This window comes from Apodemus sylvaticus, chromosome 5, assembly GCF_947179515.1.
Source record: "Apodemus sylvaticus chromosome 5, mApoSyl1.1, whole genome shotgun sequence".
In the NCBI taxonomy this organism is placed as follows: Eukaryota; Metazoa; Chordata; class Mammalia; order Rodentia; family Muridae; genus Apodemus; species Apodemus sylvaticus.
The window spans coordinates 42,140,112-42,163,036 of NC_067476.1; the positions used below are offsets into that span (position 1 = coordinate 42,140,112).

At 36.2% G+C, this 22,925-nt stretch overlaps 1 protein-coding gene across 3 annotated transcripts in view; it reads left to right on the top strand.

The window, feature by feature from the left end:
* Nucleotides 1-22,925, top strand: part of Slc4a10 (solute carrier family 4 member 10) — a 179,051-nt gene that overhangs the window by 711 nt on the left and 155,415 nt on the right. For 2 of the 3 annotated variants that reach the window (XM_052181141.1, XM_052181140.1), the window contains exon 2: nt 10,334-10,415. In XM_052181141.1, the coding sequence (XP_052037101.1) occupies nt 10,334-10,415 (82 nt within the window). Of the gene's footprint in view, nt 1-10,327; nt 10,416-22,925 lie in introns of those variants that run through there. The other variant, XM_052181142.1, reaches the window with a different exon arrangement.

Here is a 22,925-nt window from a genome sequence, read left to right on the forward strand (position 1 = left end):
TATTTTATATAAAGGAGGCTGGTGGCTTCTAAGGGTCTTGAAGATCTTTGACTCAGAGAGATTTGACATTTGCTTTCTTTCATTTTCAATCTGAACAATTTTACTCCATTAAACTATAAATTGTAGAAAATCCTTAAAATATTGGATTTATATATTTGCTTTGTATTGAAACTCTGTTTTAAACTCTCTCTCTCTCTCTCTCTCTCTCTGTATGATGTGTGTATGTGTGTGTGTGAGTGTGTGTGAATATAAATGAAAGCTCTCAAGTTTAAATTCATTTAACTTTTCTTTAGTGTAGACTTTCCTCAGACTTGCATTCTCAATACAACAGAATTATGTGGTTAACCTTCAGATTAAAAAAAAAGAGCTGTATTTATTTTTAATGATGCATACTTTTGAGTCAGTTGTAGAGAACTATCAAATCTGTTTATTAAGTTTGTTATCAAAAGAAGTTGAATGTTAAAACATTTATCAAGAGGACAGTGTTGACTTCCCAGTTCTGTAGCATGATTGTGACTTAACTTCTTGTAAGGGTGAAACATGTATTATTAAAAGTGAATACACTGGACAAAGCCTGAAACAGTGAATAAATTCAGTTAGGTGCTGTTTCTCTTTTTTAATTAAAAACACATTGAAAACATTCTTCCTACTGATATTGGATATAATTTATATGATATTTTGGCTACTTAGCAGCTTACATTCTTATTACTTGGGAGGACTGCCATATTCTTAAGCTTGATTAATTTTGGAAGATTTGAATATACCTTTTAGTTGCTACAAAACCTGTTTAATCTGTTAGAATTTATTTCCAGTATTTGCATGAATTAGTCACTAGGAGTACATTCTGTTTCTTGGCATGGCTTCAGGATTCCTCTAAGCCTTGGTTTCACAGAGTTTTGCTATATTTTTACTGTATTTTTGGCCTTTTAGAAGAACCAAACTATAAAGTATTTGGTTATGTTCTTTAGTAACACTTAAATGTCATTAATTCTACTGTATGAAAAAAGTATTAGAATTGTTATTATTGTTGCAAATCAGGAAAATGTCTCTGCTACTGTGTCAATATATTGCACCACAAAGTAAAAATCAGTCAGAGTGATGTAGACATTTAAATGGAATGCCAACCATTCTTCCTGTTTAGTAAGATGGTTTTGAACTTTGAAAAGCGGAGTTCATTGCTAATCTTTTCAGGAGCAAGAGATCATCTTTTCACAGTATCTGCATTATTTTACAATGCATGTCATATATCCTAAAATTTTCTAAAGATAAGTTGTTCATAAATAATTGTGTAATTCTTTAATTCAGAGAATATTGTGAGAAAGCTGATGATCTGTAGGATATTGTATTTAACAGAAAAGAAAAGCCACTTATTGTTAAGTCATGAATGAGAAAATGCATAGACATTAATGTAAATATTTTGCGATGACTCTTCAAAAGTGGTTTGTTACAATTTAGCTCTAGTGTGAGTTACATATTACTGCTCTTTACTCCCACATACATTTCATAATATTAGAGAAATCAAAGGTAGACTTAGAGATAGATTAATAATAGTGCAGAGTGAAATTTTATTGGTAGACAAGAAGATTGAGAATTCAAGGCCAGAAAGACCCTGTATCAAAAAATAGTTCTATATTTATAAGTCAAAATAAATTGGTTTTAAGGTGTGCTCATCCTAGTCCCTTGCAGGCAGCTAAGGCAGAAACCCAGAGACTCATGTTTAAATTAGGAATATACCTGTAACTCAAGGTGAAGTATGAATAATTCAATAAGTATGTGTAGTACAGATATTATAAGAGTTTTAAGATTTTTAAGAGTTTTAAAATTTTGTGACTGGCTCTCCCTGTATAGGGTAGTCCCTAGATTAAATTGAAAAAGTGAAAAATTGTCATTCTTTTAACCTGTTCTCCCAATTGCTGGGATCACATATGTCCACCACCTCACCTGCCTGAAAATATGGAGATCTGATGAAATGGAACGTGGAGAAAGTATAATGGAAGCAGGTGCTTGCTTCTGACTGATGGACAGTAGGTGTTACTCTGTTCTGTTTTATATCAACATGCTTGCTGAAAATAGCAGAGAGGTGGGTAGAACGTAGAACAGATGCAAATCCTCTATTTTCCACTCCCAAACTGGGCATTTTGCCCAGTAGTGCCTCCAAAGTGCTTGATATCTTGTATTAAAACCTTCAATTAAAGCAATGCAGGCTGAGTTACAAATTGATTCTTGATTGTAATAGCTAAGCTAATGTAAGAGGCTGTATATACTGTGGTTAGATATGTAGTTGGCCATAGACTCTTGGTTCAAACTTAGCTATGTTATAAGCCAGCTGTATGATCACCAGTCTTTCTTTATTTGTAACCAAGGGAAGGTGATCCTCAAAGTATTGTGAATGTTAAATGAGTTTATGTACATAAAGCAGTTGTAATAGTTTGTGGCATGTGGTATGTAAATTAGTAATACTCTGGCACTTGGGAGGTTGATTGTTTATTCATATTACTAGCATATATTCATTATACACGGTAATGGGTTTGAGTATGACATTTTCATGCATGTATAACATGGATGGGATTAGTTTAGATGTTTGTTAATATATGAATTGGTGAACAAAATGTGATGTATCTATAAACAGTATTGGTTTTACTCAGGCATAAAGAACAAACTCAGGTTATTTGACTCAAAACGGATGGAGCTAGAGATAATCTTGTTATGAGAAATAAGCCAGACTGAGGGATAATTGTTTAATGTTTTTTCTTATGCATCTCTATTTAAATAAATATGTATAGGTGTAGATGTGGTGGAAGTAGAGTGGGCTGCAGAGAGGAGATGCACAGTAACAGGTAGGAGGCAGAAAGAGTGATACACCTGAGCAATGCAGTATTCCAGCTCAGCTTTAGCTTATTGGAGTAAATGAAACCGTTCATCACAGGAGGGGCTTCTTCGAGCCACGGAGCATAGCACATAGAACCATAGTCTTGAGCGTTACATTATGATTTTCAAACAGATTATTTTCTCCTGATCTTCTCATTTCTGGGGAAAATAAATAAATAAAGAACAGAGGAGCAGCTACTGTGTTTTGAAGTCATTTTAAGAACTCTAGCTCTTTTGAGACTCTGGGAATTAAAATTAAATTCCTGAGTAGATTTAGTAGTTAGTTGCCCAGTAGGGGGGTAGAAACAAAATGAAGGATTTTAATAAAATTCTTTATCAAAATTGCACATGAGAGCATTACTCAGTCTCCCCACAAGCACTCAGAAGTTCCAGATTTTATATTCTAAAAGACCTCCTGCTTGTCCCCAGTGTAGCTCTGTTTTATTGGCAGGTAATCTGATTTAGCCTTGGCTTTGTTTTTGACATTTCCTAACCAAGGGCACTGTAGTGAGATCATTTAGTACAGTAAATACTCATGTCACTGTGGCAGATATTTGGATAAAAAGAACTTTGTTTTAGAGAAATTTGATATAATAATTATTATTCTAACCATGGGTACCCCTGGCTATTTTAGCTTGGCTTTTTATATGCTTAGAAACAATAAAGTAATACATCTAATATATTAATATTACTTATAAGGTTTTCATCTGAGGTTTTCAGGTTGTCCAAAAATAACAGGAAAGATAAATAAAAATCCTTTATCAATTCATTTGTGCATCACAGCTTGATGTACCTTATTATTTATCCTGAGAAAGTATCTTCTGTATTGAAGAGATAAAATCTAATACTTTTTTAAATATAGCTTCTATATTAGGTATTTCAGAACTAAAAGTTTGTGAGGTTGCAGAGATGGCACAGTCGGTAAACTACTTGCCTTACCTGCACGAGAATCCAAATTTAATCTACAGAACCCACAGAAAAAGGTAAAATCTGCTGACAATCTCAGTGTGAAAATGAAACAGAAACAGGTGAGACTTTCACTTTATTTATAAAACAATAGCAGACATATAATCAAAGATTGTAAAAAATTCCCTTGAGTTGTTCTTATTCCCTTGAGTTGTTCTTATTCCTTGTGATTTGTTATTGCTTGGGAAAGAGACAAGGTAAGGACAGACAAGATAGAGGTCCTGCACATTCCCAATACTTCTTTAGAATTATAGACTTATTTCTGGAAGAAAGCTTGTGCTTTGAGTAGCTACTCAGACTTTTTTGTGAATTACAAATGATTACACCTAATGGGTGAAAATTCATTAATGCTAACAATTTTATTCTAACTTTTACTATGTACTATTTTATATTACTTTAATTATAAAATGTGTATTTGCTATATAAACTTACTATAATTGCTGTTCAAAGTTCAAATATTATTTTCTTTCATAAGAAGCAGGTAAAAGATATTTAGAAATCTAGGAACCCTTTACTTCAAGTCTTTAAAAATAATATGGGAACATTAGTAAGAAAACAAATTTAAAAATTGGATATTCCATTAAATTCCTGCTTTTAAAACCAGAGGAGTAGGATCTAGTGAAGTATATTGGAAAATCTGCTGCATATAATTATGTACACTATTATTCAATTTACCCATCCTTTTTATCCAGCTTCAGTTAAAGGTTATGCAAGTATATTGAAATCTCTGAACATTTTAGGGGAACACAGTACAAGCACAGTAGCTAACCTCTGAGTTCCTAGACATGGACTTGATTAACTTTCATATTTTCATCTTCCTGAACGTTTTGTTTTTATCTTTAACAAAGTTTTTCAATGCCCTTTTCCTCAGTAATACATCTCTTAAATTGGGATACTGCTATGGAGACTTGTAATGTAGCATTGAGTGTTATATGACTTACTCCTTGAAGCACTGTTGTAACTGACTAAGGGACTCAGTAAGTACCTAGGCTAATTAATATTCATTATAATCATTATCTCTACTGAATTTGGTACTGGTATATATCCATGTATTTATTTAAAGTCAATTTAAATCATCATCATCTCATAAATTCTACTTTATGTATAGCAGGATATAAGAGAAATTAAAGTAGTTTAGCAAAGATTAAAATTGCCATTATGCAGGAAGCTTAGCTCTAGGTCTAAGCTGTCAGTCACTGTTGCAGGTTAGATACATTTAAATGTATAAGGTGGCATAGGTCAAGGTTATTACAATGGTCATGGAAGACTCCATGGAAATAGTCTGACAGTATGCCTTACCTTTCATAACATTCTTTTTTCTTCTGTTTTCCTTTCCAGTAGAAATAATACATAGGAAACCATCAGCTCTGGTATTGCAATAGCTGCTCTGTAAGCTGTGAGTGTTGCTTACCATTACAGACTTTCTGCTTGTATAGCCCAACTAGGGCAACCTATTGTTTGAAAACCACAAACCACACCTGAACACATGTAGCAGAGTGTCCCTGGAAAAGTATATAAGCTCCAGAGTCTCAGAACACTCATCTGCTTAGAAATAGACTGAGATTATATATGCTCTGTGTCATATAGCAAAGTGCACAGAGGTTATTAAGATTACAGTGATTGATGGTATTACTGGAATTGTATACCTCAGTGAGAAGAGTCAGGGAACTAAGAAACTCAGAATATAGATTTAGAATCCATTAGTGGTTTGACTTGGATAACCATCAGAAAACCAGATTTTAGTTCCAGTTCTGTTGTGGACTTAAATGTACTTTAACTCCATGTAAGTTACTGTAAAGTTGTTTGTGTTAATGAATTTTTATACATTAGGTATACTCATTTGTGATACATGAAATAAATTTGTGAAATTAAAAGAAGCAGGGATTTTTCTACCTTGAAGATAGCTTTATTCTTTTTGCATAAGTCATGCCCTCTATCTGGAATTTCATTATTCATCCTGATTATTTTGTTTGTTTTATAATACTTAGTTTTATTATAAATTAGTGGGATTAGTACTTTTATACACCATTTATTATGTTTCACTAGCTTCTGATAAAATGCCTACATGCTTGCCATTTTAAAAATTACACACATATCTTCTTCATTCAAGTATGAAATCTTTTGTAGCAATTATGTCTTTTAATGTAGCAAGATTTTTACATGTATTAAGAGATTAGTAATAAAATCAGTGGTAAATGAATTATGATGTATTAATTTAAGAACTCCAAAAAATAGATTAGGACAGACAATCAAAAGAAAAAGTATCCAAGATCAATGAAATGTAGTTTAGGATTTGGAGAGTAGAAAAATGTGTCAATAATAGTAACAGAATATTGTTAATAGAATAGTGGTGATAAAGGAAAAACTCTGGGTAACTTGTTTCTCTGAAAACACATTAAACATAAACTAGCGCCAGATACTTTGCTATGCTTTTTTTTTTTTCAAAATACTACTAGAAGAACAGTTTTTAAAATAATTCTGACTCAGGATGACATTTTCTAGTTCAATCTATTTACCTGCAAAAGTCATGATTTCTTTCTTCTTAATAGCTGAGTAGTAATCTGTTGTGTGGACCATGGACCATATTCCAAATGAACCACATTTTCTATTTCCATTCTTCTGTGGTGGGGCATCTCGGTTGCTTCCAGTTTCTGGCTGTCACAAAGAAGGTCACTATGAACATAGAGAGGCATGTGTCCTTATTACATGTTGGAGCATCTTTTGGGTATATGCCCAAGAGTGGTATAGCTGGGTCTTCAGGTAGATCTATTTCCAATTCTCTGAGGAACCGCCAGGCTAATTTCTAGAATGGTTGTACCAGCTTACAATCCCACAAGCAGTGGAGGAATGTTCCTCTTTCTCCACATTCTCACCCACATCTGCTGTCACCTGAGTTTTTGATCTTAGCCATTCTGACTGGTGTGAGGTGGAATCTGAGGGTTGTTTTGATTTATATTTCCCTGATGACTAAGAATGTTGAACATTTTTTTAAGTGCTTCTCAGCCACTGGTGATTCTTCTGTTGTGAATTTTTTGTTTATGCCCGATTTTTTTATTGGGTTGTTTGGTTTTTTGTAGGTTAGCTTCTTGAGTTCTTTATATATTTTGGATATTAGCCTTCTGCTTCTTCTTATTGAAACATTTTAAATATTTTAAAAAGAATATCCCAATATCCTATGAATACTTTAATTTCATTTCTCTCTAATTTTTTCCTTATTCATAGTGTATATTTCTTCCTTGATATTTCCTGTATATATCAGTAAGACACAAGACATCAGGCTAAAAACATGTCTCTTTACTGTAGATTTTGCACATGTTAAACACACAAAAGTTGATCTTGTTAGGTGGAATACATCTATACTCTTATTTTAAGGGCAAGTACATTTGTATGAATTGGATGCCCCACCATTGAGATTATTTGTTGCAATTACAAAGCATTTATACCTGTAAATAATTCAGTTCTCCTCATAAACAGGAGAACATTTAACATTTACTCAATATAAAATGAAATAGTGTTCTGTACACTTTCCCCCATTTATGGACCTAGCTGTGTTGTCTCCATGCTGTTTCTGTGTCACTCTATTGAATGGAACCAGTTCATCAGACAATACCCACTCCCTCTACCAATCTAGCACCTCATTGAATCTGAAAATATTTCTAAGGAATTCGTAAACAAATCTGAAAAGTCCATTGAAAATATACTCTGTTGCTATGGTCTCTTCCTACAGGGTTTTAGCTGTCTTTAATTCTTTTTTTTTTATCTGTCTTTTTTTTTATTCAATATAATTTTTTATTTACATTTCACATGATTTCCCCTTTTCTAGACCCCCACTCCCCGAAAGTCCCGTAAGCCCCCTTCTCTTCCCCTGTCCTCCCACCCACCCCTTCCGACTTCCCCGTTCTGGTTTTGCCGAATACTGCTTCACTGAGTCTTTCCAGAACAAGGGGCCACTCCTCCTTTCTTCTTGTACCTCATTTGATGTGTGGATTATGTTTTGGGTATTCCAGTTTTCTAGGTTAATATCCACTTATTAGTGAGTGCATACCATGATTCACCTTTTGAGTCTGGGTTACCTCACTTAGTATGATGTTTTCTAGCTCCATTTGCCTAAGAATTTCATGAATTCATTGTTTCTAATGGCTGAATAGTACTCCATTGTGTAGATATACCACATTTTTTGCATCCACTCTTCTGTTGAGGGATACCTGGGTTCTTTCCAGCATCTGGCAATTATAAATAGGGCTGCTATGAACATAGTAGAGCATGTATCCTTATTACATGGTGGGGAATCCTCTGGGTATATGCCCAGGAGTGGTATAGCAGGATCTTCTGGAAGTGAGGTGCCCAGTTTTCGGAGGAACCGCTAGACTGATTTCCAGAGTGGTTGTACCAATTTGCAGCTCCACCAGCAGTGGAGGAGTGTTCCTCTTTATCAAAGGGAAATAGTAGATATTTTGATGCTTTTCTCTTAGGACCCTTTGCCTTAGCCATCTCAAATTAATGTTCGTAGAAGTAGTTATCTCTGATGATTTATTTAAAGGGGCTTTTAAGATCAATGACAATATAATTCTCAAAGTACATTTAAACATTTTGCCTTTCAACTTGAATTAATCGGTAAAACAAAATTGTAAGTGTTAATGAGTTACTATGCAACACGTGACGCACATAGATTGGGTGTTTCATCTGCAGCTCACTTCTTTCATATTACTCCATTTGTTAAGCTGGAAAAATGAGACAACCTGTCACTGAGCTCCCAAGGCTGTGTAATAGAAGTTTCTTCACTTGACAAGCTCTTATTTTTCATAATATCTCTGACACATCCACTCTCCTGATCTTCCTTCTAGACTAGGAAAAATGGTGTCACTGTCTTAATGTTTCTACTTAGACATTTGGACTAGTTAAACATTCTAGACTTAACTTGCAACTTCTTCATTCAGATATTTCAAATAATGTTTTTTATTTATTCATTTATTTATTTTAAAGCAGATCTAAGAATGTTCTTTAAAGTATCTTAAAAAACAGAGTAAAAATATTTCTTAAATAACACTTTGTCCTATGAACATCTATAAGAAAATGACATTGTCTGAGACTAAGATGTTACTGAAAAAGCACAAAAGCAGAATGCTGAGGAAGCAAACTTAGCTTAAGTGCAGAAAAATACACAGAACTTACTCCACTAAATCTTTAATGTAGTGGCATAATAGGACCCCTAATCATTGCATCTATTGGCAAATGGGACATGAATGTGTAGAATCAAATTGCACACTACTTGAACAAGGGGTTGTAGAAGGGATCAAATAGTCTATAAATTCAAATTTATTTGAGCCCTTTGGAACACGTTAATCAAGTACTGTGCATTCTAGGTCTCTGTGAATCAGACCACTTTTGTTATTGTTTTGATTTTGTTGTCCTTATGCTAAACATACCTGCTTTGTCTTTGGCAATTAAGTTCTGTCATGTGTGTCCCACATCCAATTGTTCTCACAGCCTTTAAGGTTTCCAGCCCAGGGATAACAAAACATGTTATTGGATTCAGTTCAAGATTGCTTTTTCAATAAAATAAATTTGTAACAAATATCTGATGTTTCAAAGTTATTGGGTAGATAGAGGGAATGGTTCTTCTCCTTTATAATTCACTCACTGTTTTTAAAAGATTTTTTCCATTTTAAATATTCATGTACTGGAATTGACTTAGAACTAAATCTCAGAAGCTTCATTCTTTCGAGTGTTTCTCTTATTATGTTCAGTGTTCATTTTAAATTGATTTTTGTATATATTCTTGAGCAGATAAAATTTAGAAATAGTTTCACTGTATTCGGTATTGTGTAATCATTTTCATCCTATGTGGTCAACTTGATTATATTAGTTTATCCATTATTTTGCTGAATTCCAAATGGTTTAGCATGTTTTGAGCATGTGCAGAATGTGTGTATATGTAGTATCTATCCAGTTGTTCTAAACTGCAGAATATATATGGAAACTAAATGGAGACTTTATAATTGTGTTTCATAAGCTGTCTCACACTGCAGCAAAGTAATTATAGAGTTTTCATTTATCTAATAATTGCCTACTAATTGCTTTCAAGAGACTAGATCAATTTTTAATGAAAGTGGAATTAATTCACCCTGCGATAACATGTGTGGTGTCAATACTAAAGATTTTCATATTTTTCTTGTATTCTTAAAAAATGTGATCCTGTTAATAGAAGGTCTTTATCAGGGATTAAAATGACTGTTACTAAATTCACAAGATTTGTCTTAATCTTTTCATCTCCCTAACAAATAATGCCAATAGGAATGTATGAACTTGTCAATGTTAAATCAAAGAACTTACTACTCTGAATATATGACCAAATTTATTTTAGCTTCTTTTTGATCCAACAATTGCTAATCTGGCAGGCTAAATCTCTAAATAGTGGATAATATTAAGGCTTACTTTTAAAAATTAAAACACTATGGATACTTACATTTGTTTAATTTTATTTTTCCTCACACTACAGAGAAATGATGAAGAGGCCATTGTGGATAGAGGTGGAACACGTTCTATTCTCAAAACACATTTTGAGAAAGAAGATTTAGAAGGTGAGACATTAGTTTGGTGGGATAGTTGATAACTTTCCATGGGCATTTCAATGACTATTGTACATTTTTTAGTTGTGGAGAACTTAAGATTTTGTTATGAAAGTAATGATGCTATGCTGGCATAGTGTGGATGTGGTTTTTCTGGTACAATCGAGAACACCAACAGGCAGACCTACAAATGGCAAACAACACTTACTCACACACAAACATTTGATCAAATCATTCAATATTCTTGAGAATATTGGTGGTAGATTTTCAATAATCTCTGTTTTAAAAAATTACAATTAATTAAAGACTGAAAAGGAAAAAATAGGTTTATCATCTCTGGTATACTAGGAAAAGAAGGGCCTGTTGTCAGAGTAGGCTGTCACTGGGAGAGAATTAAAGGCAGTTGTTCTTCTAGTCATGTATCAAAGAAACTCCATTTCTATGTGTTTCCTTCAATGACAACTGCTCATCCAGTGGGCGAGATAGTGCAGTCTGCTGTTTAGTTATACACATGCTAACTAATGACAGACTGCAGTTGGTTGGAATGCCAGGTCTATCCCTTCATTAGCATAAGGCCTTCAGGTGACTTTCTGCATCTTAATTTTTCCAATTGTTAACACACTAAAAGCAATGTATGTATCATATGCATTTTTAGAAAAACAGGTTATAATATTTCAAAAAATGCCTAGAAATAGAGTAAAATAATCAGTGGTTACAACACCACAATTTAATATTCATGCAGAATTAACTTTCATGTTTTTTAACCAGGAATTTTACTCATCTCTTAAGTATGAGTTATACACAATATTTGTCATTTGAATGTAGGGTAAAACCTAGATGGTCTTAAGTACAGGTAAACAGAACTAATTATACATTGTGTGAAGGAGCAGAATGCTTTTCAATTTAAGCATTGAAAGATAAGCTTTTAAATTGCAGTTATTTTAATAGTGTTTGAATCTTATTTTTAGTTGCAATGATTTCATAGCAGGATAGTTGATGCAATAGTTGGCAACCACTTTTATCAACACAGATATTGTTGATAATATACATTGTCTGTAACAGGTATTTTGTATGGTACACAAAAATAATATCTAGGTCCAAAAAGGTCACACTTGTTGGATGAGTCTGGTGATTTGCTATACCACACGTATTTTATTGTATAAATTATAAATAACAAATCTGAAAAATAAAAGTAATAATGTTTCATACAAAATAATTTTTCTTGGGTTTGGGCAACAATATATTACATTTCCTTAGCATTCTTTGTTCATTCAATATTAACCATGTAAAGAGTATGTGCAGAGATGCTTTCAGTTTTAAAAATAAGGCTTATCTCTCACAACCCATGTTGTTTGGGGCATAATTAAATTAATCAGTTTGATTCTTAGTATAGCCAGAACCAAGCAGAACAGGAAACATTACAGAGATGAAAAATGGACTTTAAACTTAAATAGAGACAATATAAAATTTCAGTTCTTAAAGAACAATAAATTAATAAATAACATTGTATTGTGTGTAGAAGAAATAATGAAGCAGTCCTACTTTCATGAGAGAAATGTTTTTGAATCTCTAGGACAAAAGTGAGAACACAAAGAGCTGAGGATTGGTCATAAAACTCCTGCACTAAAGGTCTCGCATATCTGTGTTTCTATGTCCTTGCTCTGTGCAGTCCATCACCAACGGAAGCTCCCTGCACATCCCGTGTTGATGTCTAGGAAAAATGCATCTTCTAAAGTAATCTTTTTTAACATAGAAATGCAACTATGTATCTATGTATTTAATGTAATCAATTTAAGTTCTCTTTGAATTTCTGTTTTGTTTGAACTAAGGAAAGTTACTGGAAATCAAGACTACATAATTTTCTGGGCTCCAGGAAAACAAAAGGAAACAAACATTTCGAGACAGTTACAACAGAGTATAGGACTTCCTGTTGACTTCCTGTTCCCCCAAAAGTCACAAAGTAGTCCTGGTCACTCCTATGAAAATAAACCAACAGTCAATTTTACACTTTTCCTTCTATTCCCATGGTCATGTCTAAAATCAAAATTGGCTTCTGTATAACACACCACAGGGAGAAGACTCCTCGGCCTCGATACACCCGTTCCATTGTGTCCTACTTTGTTTTCTCAGGTTGTGATTAAATAGCACCAAGAAGCAACTTGGGAAGGAAAGGATTAGTTTCAGTTTGCCTGTGACAGGGGTGCAAAGGCAGGAACCTAAGACATGAACTGAAGCAAGAATGTGGTGGGTGAACTGAAGCAGTTCCATGTGGTGGAAAGCTGTTTACTGGCTTGCTTCCAGTGACTTCCTTATCCTGCTTCCTTGTACAACCTAACACGACCTGCTGAGCAGTGACACCACCCGTATGGGTTGGACCATCCCTCATCCATCAAGAAAGGACTTTGCCAATGTGTCTATAGGCTAATCTTATGGAGACAATTTCTCAATTGACTTTCTCTCTCATTGACTCTAGTTTGTGTCACAATGACAAAAAATTTAACAAGCCCTGAGGTGTCTGTTAAAGAAGCTAGTTTCTCTAACCTTTCATCATTAACCCAAACAATTTATCTTTCTGGACCATTAGGTTATTGTATTCTTGTTAAAATGATGCTCCTGGGGACAAGGAAAGAATTTAAAACTACACCATGCTTGCCCTCAAACTCTCAACTCTACTTAGAAGTGTGCTTCCCTTAGACATGGGTTTCAAGAGAAGTATAGAGCTCTGTGAAGACCTACAGCCTATGTGCATATAGTTTCTTTTTGGCTACTCCCCATTGCCTTTGAAGTAGTCTTTAAACAAAGGATAGCAAGCAAGCTAAAGTTATGATGAAAGGCTATTTTATCTTTCCTACTGAATCTTGTTTTGTTCTTGTTTACTATCTCAAGGTTAAAACAAAGTGAAAGCATCAATTCAGAATGTTGAATTGTTCTTCTCTCAGCTTGTTTTTAATATGGGCAAGAGGAATTGTGTTTAGAAAATTAGAAAAGAAAGAGCTTGTGTGGGCAAGGCATTACATAAATACCTCATTTCTCTTTATCTCTTGTAAATACACAATCAGGTAGAGGTTGGAGAGGGAGGTAGAGACATCCATCCCAAGGGAACATGACAGCAGAGCACAGTTAGATTTTTCTTTTCTGTAATTATTAGTGTTATACAAATACATTCATATACATATATAAATAAAACTTGCTGAATCTTCTTAGTGTTGCTCCTATGTGAATGTTTTTAGGGTTAACCACTTGCTATTAGTTGGTAACTTAGGGGGCTTATTCTTGGGGAAAATCCTTTTGGTGGCTATTTACTACCTGTGGCTTTTCATCTGGGGGTAGGGCCATAGAGTTCATTAGCATGCTAACTGGTTACATTATTCTTTGGGTCCTGATTAGGCTGCCATATTGTTGTGATTTTATGCGTGCAGATTCTCCTAGCAGTGTCCTGGTCCTCTGGCTCTGCCCCCTCTTCTCTGAGGTTCCCTCAGCCTTTAAGTGTAGCCAGCCACCAGACATGGTGAGATCCCAATAGGCCACCGTACTCTTTCCTCTTCGCCTTCATTATGATCTTCCTGGTCTTCTGGCAGCTTCCCTCAAACAGCCCTCTCTTCTTAGCTCATTGTTCATCCTTTAGGACTCTGATCAACTAGATTTTAAGGAGTCAATTTTATTCAGTCAGTAGCAACCTGACAAAATTTCATACTTACAAAATAATCATTATGAATTTAGGAACAAGACGCATTTGGTTTTATATGTAATTCCATAAGTAGGTACTGATTTTAAACTGGGAGGATACAGTTACTGCATTAATAGTATGGGTTTGTATTTTGCATATAATGTAAATCTGTCTATTTGCCTTGGCTTTGATGCATTTATAGTAATGCTAACTTGACTTTTGGCTTTAGAAGTCCATTGATCATGCTTGACAGGTTATGCTTATCTTCCCTAAAAAAATGCACCAAGAAACCCAACACTAAAAGAAGCAAGCCTAGAAACATGGTAAATTTCATGGAAAAGCCACCTTGGAGTTAAATATTTGCATGAATAAGCCGCACACAGATACATGAAATTAACACTTAATAATTCACAAAGAGTTATGGCAAAATACTGAATTGTCCCTCTAGATATAAAATACATTACTGAAAGACAATGTCATTGTTATAGCTACACTATTACATACATTTTCTGGGCTAAACATTATAAGGGAATACAGAATGTTTATATATTTATAATTATTAATTATTTTCTATTAAGAAAATGAATTTTACAACTTGTAGAGCACAACTGCATTGTTCTGCACTGACATCTGTGAGTAGGCATTTTCCTCTTGAACAGTACTTCTCAACCTTCCTAAGGCTTCAACCCTTCAATAACAGTTCCTCATGTTGTGGTGATCCGCAACTGTTATGAAACATAATCTAAATATTTGACTTGTGACCTACAAAAGGATTGTGACCCACAGGTTGAAAACCACTGTCCTAGAAGTCATTTCTGATGAAAATTGGTCATAAAAACAAAGATGACATTACATTAATATTTTTAAACATTTTTTTCAATTTTAAAAATAGAGAAGAGATCTTATTTATATTGGCTGTTATTTTTCCTATCCCAGAACACAGCAAATGGGCAGGTACCTGTGTTATTAACGGGTCTATAATCTATACACAGGTTTACGAGACCTGAGTGTACCTGGTTAGGTAATGCAGGAGTGATATTCAGGATGATGTAGTTAGCAGTAAGTGGGAGAGTACCAGCGATGAAGGAGGCAGCACTAGAGTTGTGAAGATGGCAGCCTTTCCCTTTTAGTAATGGAAAATACTGTGACTTTAAGGAGCACATTTAGTGATACAGACAGCATAGAGAAAATACTTTAAAGGGAAAAGAGTTAGGACTGATATCAGAGACAGACATATTTTATAAATACAAAATTATTAAGTAAAATCTTTTATTTGAAAATTGTTGCTTCCTAGGATTTATGTGTATCTTAGCTACTAGAACTATCAGCATAATTTAGCATTCTGAGTGCAGCTAGTAGAAATGCCAGGGGTTTAAAAATATCTTAGAAATCTCAGGTAAATATATATTTAGTGGAAAATAATCACCTTCTCGAAAACAACAGCTTGGCGTAAAATATTGTATTAGTTACATTATTCCTGTGTATTATACATTCTCATGAGTGACAGCTGTATGATTTCTTGCTTTCCAAATCTCTTTTTTGTTTGTTTGTTTCACATGTGTTTTATAGTGTTATTATCTCTTCCATTATCTAAAACCACGATGATACAATTTAGAAGTTTTACATACTTATTTTGGACATCATGCTGTCGCTAAGTTCTCTGGGTTGATGTTAGTGACTTTTTTTCCAATTCTTTTTTTATTGGTTATTTTATTTATTTACATTTCAAATATCCCCCTTCCCTGTTTCCTTCCACAAACTCCCTATCTTATCTCCCCTCCTGCTTCTGACGGTGCTCCACCCCCCCCCCACCCACTCCTGCTTCACAGCTCTGGCATTCCCCTACACTGCAGCATCAAGCCTTCACAGAAACAAGGGCCTCCCCTCCCACTGATGCACCTGGAGCCATGGGTCCCCAATGTGTATTCTTTGGTTGGAGGTTTAGTCCTGGGAGCTCTGGGGAGGGGTGTCCCTTTAGTTGATATGATTCTTCCTATGGGGTTGCAATCCCCTTCAGCTCCTTTATTCCTTCCCCTAACTCTTCCATTGGGATCCCTGTGCTCAGTCTGATGGTTGGCTACAAGCATCCCCTTCTGTAATTGTCAGGTGCTAGCAGAGCCTCTCAGGTGACAGCTATCCCTGTCTCCTGTCAGCAAGTGCTTCTTGGCATCAGCAGTAGTGTCTGGGTTTGGTGTTTGCAGATGGGATGTGTCCCTAGGTGGGGCAGTCTCTGGATGGAGTTTCCTTCAGTCTCTGCTCCAGTCTTTGTCCCTGCATTTTGTTCAGAAGGAACCATTCTGGGTTAAATTTTCTGAGATGGGTTGGTAGCCCCATCCCTCAACTGGGGGATGTGTTTATCTACTGGAGGTGGCTTCTACAGGTTCCATCTTCACTTTGTTGGGTCTTTCAGCTAAAGTCATCCCAGTTAGGTCCTGGGAACCTCTTGCTTCCCTGGCATCTGGGATTTTTTAGTGACTATCCACAGTTCCCTATCCCCCACTGCTACACACCTCCATTCATTTCCTGACCTTCTCCCAGTCTCTTCCCACACCTGATCCTGCCTCCCTTTTCCCCTCACTCTCCTCTCTCCTTAGTGACATCTTTTCCTCTGCCCCTTTTCTATTCATGCTGATTTACTCCACTTGGTCATCAGCTTGTGCACTCCCATTGTGTCTTTCCAGCCACCGAGCCTCCTTAGCAGCACCACCATGTTCTTTCTAGGCAATCTGCTTCATGACGCAATACCTAGAGAACGATATCAAATCTCTATAGTTAGAAAACATCTGGATTGTGATTAAAGCAAACCTCCATTCAACTGAGGTTAACTAACTTTTATTTTTGTTTTCCATGTCAGTTTGGGGTTTAGTACAGTCTAAAGTGTGAGACAACAAAGGGAAAATAATACTTTAGAATTTATTCTAATACATATATAGATTACCCAGTTAAATTTGAATTTTATGTAGCTACTGCATGCTTTAATAATGATAATTGTACTATGCATGTCCATGTAATGTTCTCATTTACTGTGTCATATTTGTTAAATCTGTACATTCTAGTAGTATATAGTAGGATAACCCATTAATATGTCCCTTTAAAAACTGAGGCGTATGCTAGTGAGATGAATTTGCAGGGTAAAGGTGCTTACTGTCAAGAGAGATGATTTGAGATAGAACCACAGGACCCAACTGGTAGAAAGAGAGATCTATTTCTTGTTGTCCTCTGATCTCCATAGAACAATTGTAGCCCATACATATCACACACTCACAGGCGTACACACACATACACATACATGATAGAGAAATGCATTCATAAATGTAATAAAAGAGAACTGAATCAGTGATGTCCTTACTTGTCAATAGCTTTGCCTTCCAGTGGTTCACATCTGTGTGCCATGTAGTCATTCCTTTCAGCAGAAAGGAGCTGACTGTTTCCTACAGAAGCAGTTATCCGGTGGCATACTGAGTTCAAATGCAAAAGCTGCAGAGAATTACATCAGTTGATCTTTCTTTACAAAATTTGGAAACTCTGATATACTTACCATCCCTGCTTCAGAGTTTACCCACTTGATTACTAGAGGTCTGCTGTTACAAGTGGAGCATGATTTGGATTCCTGCTATATTAAGCTGTGTTTCCTAATTTTCTCACAAGTGTTATTGCTGACAGTTCTTAGCAAACTCTCTGAACACAAATATCTAAGAATCTCTTTCCTGGGGTGATAAAACCAGTCTGGGGTAACCTGCTCACTGAACATTCCCTGGAACCCAAGTAGTTTGTAGTTTTGTTTTGTTTTTGTTTTTATTTTACATCCAGACTCCAGTTTCCCCTCCCCTCTGTCCTTCCAGTTGCTTCCTCCCACCTCCCCTCTTCCCCCATCCATTCCTTCTCCATTTCTCTTTACAAAAGGGCCAACTTCAATGAATATCAATCAGCCATGATATATCAAGATACAATAGGAAGACTAGGCATCTTCTCTTTTATTAAGGCTAGACAGGCAACCCAGTAGGGGGAAAGGGTCTAAAGACAGGCAATAGAGTCTGAGGCAACCCCTGCTCCCACTGTTAGGAGTCCTACAAGAAAACCAAGCAACACAATGGCAACATATATGTGGAGGGCCTAGGTCAGTCCCATGCAGGCTCCCCGGTTGTAAGTTCAGTCTCTGTGAACACCTATAAGCCCAGGTTAGTTGATTCTATAGGTCTTCTTGTGATGTCTTTGACTCCTCTGGCTCCTACAATCTGCCCTTCCTCTCTTCTTTGGGATTCTCTAAGCTCTGCCTAATGATCTCTGCATCTGTTTCCATCAGTTGCTGGATGAAGCCTCTCAGATGACAGTTGGTCTAGATGCCCATCTATGAGTATAGTAGACTATCATTAGGAATTAATTCATTGACTTTTTTTCCATTCTTGTTTGGTTCTGTCTTGAGTCTCTGGGCTATCCAGCCTCTGGCTTGGAACCTTACAGGCAGTGTCAGGGATGGAGTCCCTCTCATGCCATGGTGGCATGGGTCTTAAGTTGGACAAGTCATTGGTTAGCCACTCACACAATTTCTGTGCCATCTTTACCAGAGCACATTTTGTAGGCAGGACAAAGTCAAAGATTTTATAGCTAGGTTGGTATCCCAGTGCCTTCACTGGAAAACTTGCTTCATTATAGGAGATGGCCAGGTAAGGGTCCATATCCCTGGAGTCTTAGCAAAGGTCACCCTTGTAATTTCCTGGACCTTTCCATTGTCATAGGTTTCTTGCTTGTTCCAGAGATGCTCACCCCCCAACTCCAGTTGTCTCTCCCACTACTCTCTCCCTCCAGGACAACACTATTAGCACTTGATGCTGCAGTTGGTGTTGACTGCTTGATCACTGGATCCTCGTGCTTATGGTTTGTCACAGCTGTGCCCACTTTACCATAGATTCTGTTGACTAATTCTGTATACTAAGGATTTGCTTTTTTTGCTGTGGCAATCAGTTATGGCTTCTACATACAGGTTGTCTTGAGACTGACAGATAAGAAGTAGAAGCCCCGCAGCCTTCAGTGCCAGGGTCTCATCTGGGCAAAGCAGCTGAGAAGACCTGTTCAGATCCAGGTTGCTGAACAGTGTTGGGGATAGAACCTAAGATTATTCCAGTTAAAATGTAAGAGGCTTGCGTATTTATAAATGTGTGCAAAAGTATTTAAGTCTAACAATTCAACTCATTGCATGATGGCAAAATTTAAGAGTAGATACAATATATAGCTATTATTATCAATAACTACTTGTTGAGTTCGACTCTTAGGATGCTGGCTTATACATTTGGTGTATTTCCAGTAATTTCTTGTATGTTTTCCTCAATTTCTACATGATTCAGGAGAGCTTCCAGGTTTTCTTTTTCGGAAGCAATAGTTTGATGACACCAAGGTGTCTCACATTCTTCAAAGGGTCACACAACTTTATTCCAGTGGGTCTGTGTCTATCTTCTGGCCCCTATATTGTAAGAGGGTTAATAAATATGTTAAGAGTGCTTTTCTCTGGCCAGTTCCACACTCATCAGATTACCATTGGATGATATAATACTGATGATTCATTATATGGTGTTTTTCTCACAGTTCTGCAATCATCTGAAATTCATTGGTAAAATCTTTCGTGTTATTTTTTTTGAAACAGAACTATTTTCCATAGTTTCGAAGCCTCGTATTGGTTTATACGCAAGAGAAAATCCTTTCTTGTGTTTTGGCTTATTTTAGCTAGAGTCAATTGTAATTTTTATGAGGAGATCCAGACTCACTCTTGTTTGATGTTTCCTTAGTGGTTCTTAATATGAAATCTTGAATGTATTCCATTGCTGTCTGTACTGTACTTATCATACTTTAGTAGTAACTTCTCATTGTGTATCTTTATTTATGATTTAAATTTCTTCTTTACTCATTTTTAAACATTTGTCTTTGGCTAAAGTTCTGTATTCAATATTTACATATAGATATAGCAGATTTTATAAATAATTTTAACAAAAAATGTCGAAAGTGGCAGTTCTTAACATTTTGTCATTGGACATTAGTGTCTTACAGAGCATACAGGGTGACATGTTTTTAACTTGTACAGAGATCTCAACTCTTCTACTGTTGAGACCATTAAAAACTCTAAGCATTAGGGGCATGAAGCCTTTTCTAATCTTTTCTGTCACAACACTGCACAAAGCAACTATGTTGTACCAAGGGAGGCATTATGTTGGTAATATACATCTTACATTTTCTAGTATCCTTGGATTCATCCTTACACAGTTTCTTATCACAACCAATGGTAACCATACTTAGAATGAATACTTTATGTCTTCATCATTTATTTTTCTTTGATATATCTGTCAGAGTTATTTTCCAATGAGAATCATTTATTTTGCCCCATTTCTTTTAGAACTGTATTTTATATTTATGAAGCCTTTATAATTTAAAATTTTTTGTTCCAAATTCTTCTTGTCCACTGGTCTTGGTAGTATAACAAACCATCCCAAAAGTTAATTGCATCAAACAGCTGATCTATTTTGATTATCATCTGTACTAGTTAGTTTTGTTGTCATCTTGAGACACCTGAGGAGAAAAATCCTCACTTGATGCCTGGATCTGTAGTCCTGTGGGAATATTTGTGGATCATTTATTGACTATCTTTGAGAGGGCCCAGACCATTGTGTTGCACCATCCACAGGCAGATGGGACTGAACTATGTAAAAAGGCTAGATAAGCATAAGTAAGAGAGTATGACAGTAAGAAGTGTTCCTCCATGACCTCTGTTGCATGTCCTGCCTTCAGGTTTGAGCTCCCCGCCTAGCTTCTCTTGATGATGGGATTATAAGATGTAAAATGAACTAAACCCTTTTCCTCTACAAGTTGGTTTTTGGATAATCCACAGCAACAAAAAGCAAACTAGTGTATTATTTATAGATAATTGGTTTGAGTGGAAATCTACTAGTTATTCCTTCTGTCCTAAATCAGCTGACAGAGAGTAGCTTGTTATCATTGACTTAGTAGCGAATACCCACATATAGGCAAATATATAGCATATTTGTCATTTTGAGTCTGGGTTACCTCACTCAGGAAAATTTTTTCTAGTTCCATGTATTTGCCTGAAAATTTCATGTGCTTTAATGGCTGAGTAATACTGTATGTTTAAAAATACCATAATTTCTTTATCCATTCTTCTTAGAGGGACATCCATGTTATTTCAAATTTGTATCTATTGTGACTAGCGGAGCAATGAGCATGCCTGATACGGTGTTTTTGTTGTAAAATGAACCCTTCTTTGTATATACAACTATAGAATTTGTTGTTGCTTTGTTTTGTTTTATTGATGTTAGCCATTCTGAGAGATGGAAGATAAAATCTCAAAGTAGTTTTAATTTGCATCTTCCTGAGCTAATGATGTTGAACATTTCTTTGTTTTCAGCATTTATAAATAAGGCTACTGTGAACATAGTGGAGCAGGTGTCCTTATTGCATGCCAGGAACCCTCTGGGTATATGCCCAGGAGTGGTATAACTGGGTCCTCAGGTTAATAGTATGTCCAATTTTCTGAGGAATCACCAAACTGATTTCCGGAGTGGTTGTACCAGCTTGCAATCCCACTAGCAATGGAGGAATTTTTTCTCTTTCTCCACATCCTCGCCACCATTTACTGTAACCTGAGTTTTTTAACTTAGCCATTCTGACTGGTGTGAGGTGGAATCTCAGGGTTGCATTGATTTGCATTTCCCTGATGACTATGGATGTTGAACATTTCTTTAGGTGCTTCTCAGACCTTTGAGTTTCCTCAGTTGAGAATTCTTTGTTTAGCTCTGTACTCCATTTTTAATAGAGTTATTTGTTCTCTGGAGTCTAACTTCTTGAGTTCTTTGTATATATTGGATATTATCCCTCTATGGGATGTGGGGTTGGTAAAGATCTTTTTTCCAATCTGTTGGTTGCTGTTTATTTCCTATTGACAGTGTCCTTCGCCTTACCAAAGCTTTGTAATTTTATGAGGTCCCATTTGTCAATTCTTGATCTTAGAGCATAAGCTATTGGTGTTTTGTTCAGGAACTTTTCCCCTGTGCCCAGGTGCTTAAGGCTCTTCACCACTTTCTTTTCTATTATTTTCAGAATATCTGGTTTTATGTGGAGGTCTTTGATCCACTTGGACTTGAGCTTTGTACAAGGAAATAAGAATGGATTGATTTTCATTCCTCTAAAAATTCACTTAGAATCCTGCCCGCACTCCTGGTCCCAGCCTCACATAATCTGTCCTGCCATCCCCTCTCCCTTTATTCTCTAAGAGTGTAGAGGGCCCCCTGAATATTCCCCAACCCTGGCACATTAAGTTTCTGCAGGGCTAGATGTATCCTGTCTGAGGCCAGACAAGGCAGCCCACACACAGGCAACAGCTTTAGGGACAGCCCCTGCTCCAGTTGTTGGGGAACCCACATGAAGACTGTACCACACATCTTCTGTAGATATGTGTGTGTGTGTGGCAGAGGTATAGGGAATAGGTCCAGCATGTGTATCCTCTTTGGTTGGTGGTTCAGTGTCTGAGAGCTCCCAAGGGTCCAAGTTAGTTGACTCTGTTGGTCTTCCTGTGGAGTTCCTATCCACTTCAGGGCCTTCAATTCTTCCCCCAACCCTCCCATAAGAGTCCCGAGCTCCATCCAGTGGTTGTCGGTAGGTATCTGCATCTGTCTGAGTGATCTTTGGGTGGAGCCTCTCAGAGGACCTTTATGCTAGAGTCCAGTCTGCAAGTATAACAGAGTATCATAAATAGTGTCAGGGATTGGTGCTTACACTAGGAAGGATCTACAGTTCAGCTGGTCATTGATTAGCCATACCCTCAGTCTACTGCATCCCAGTCCCTGCATTTCCTT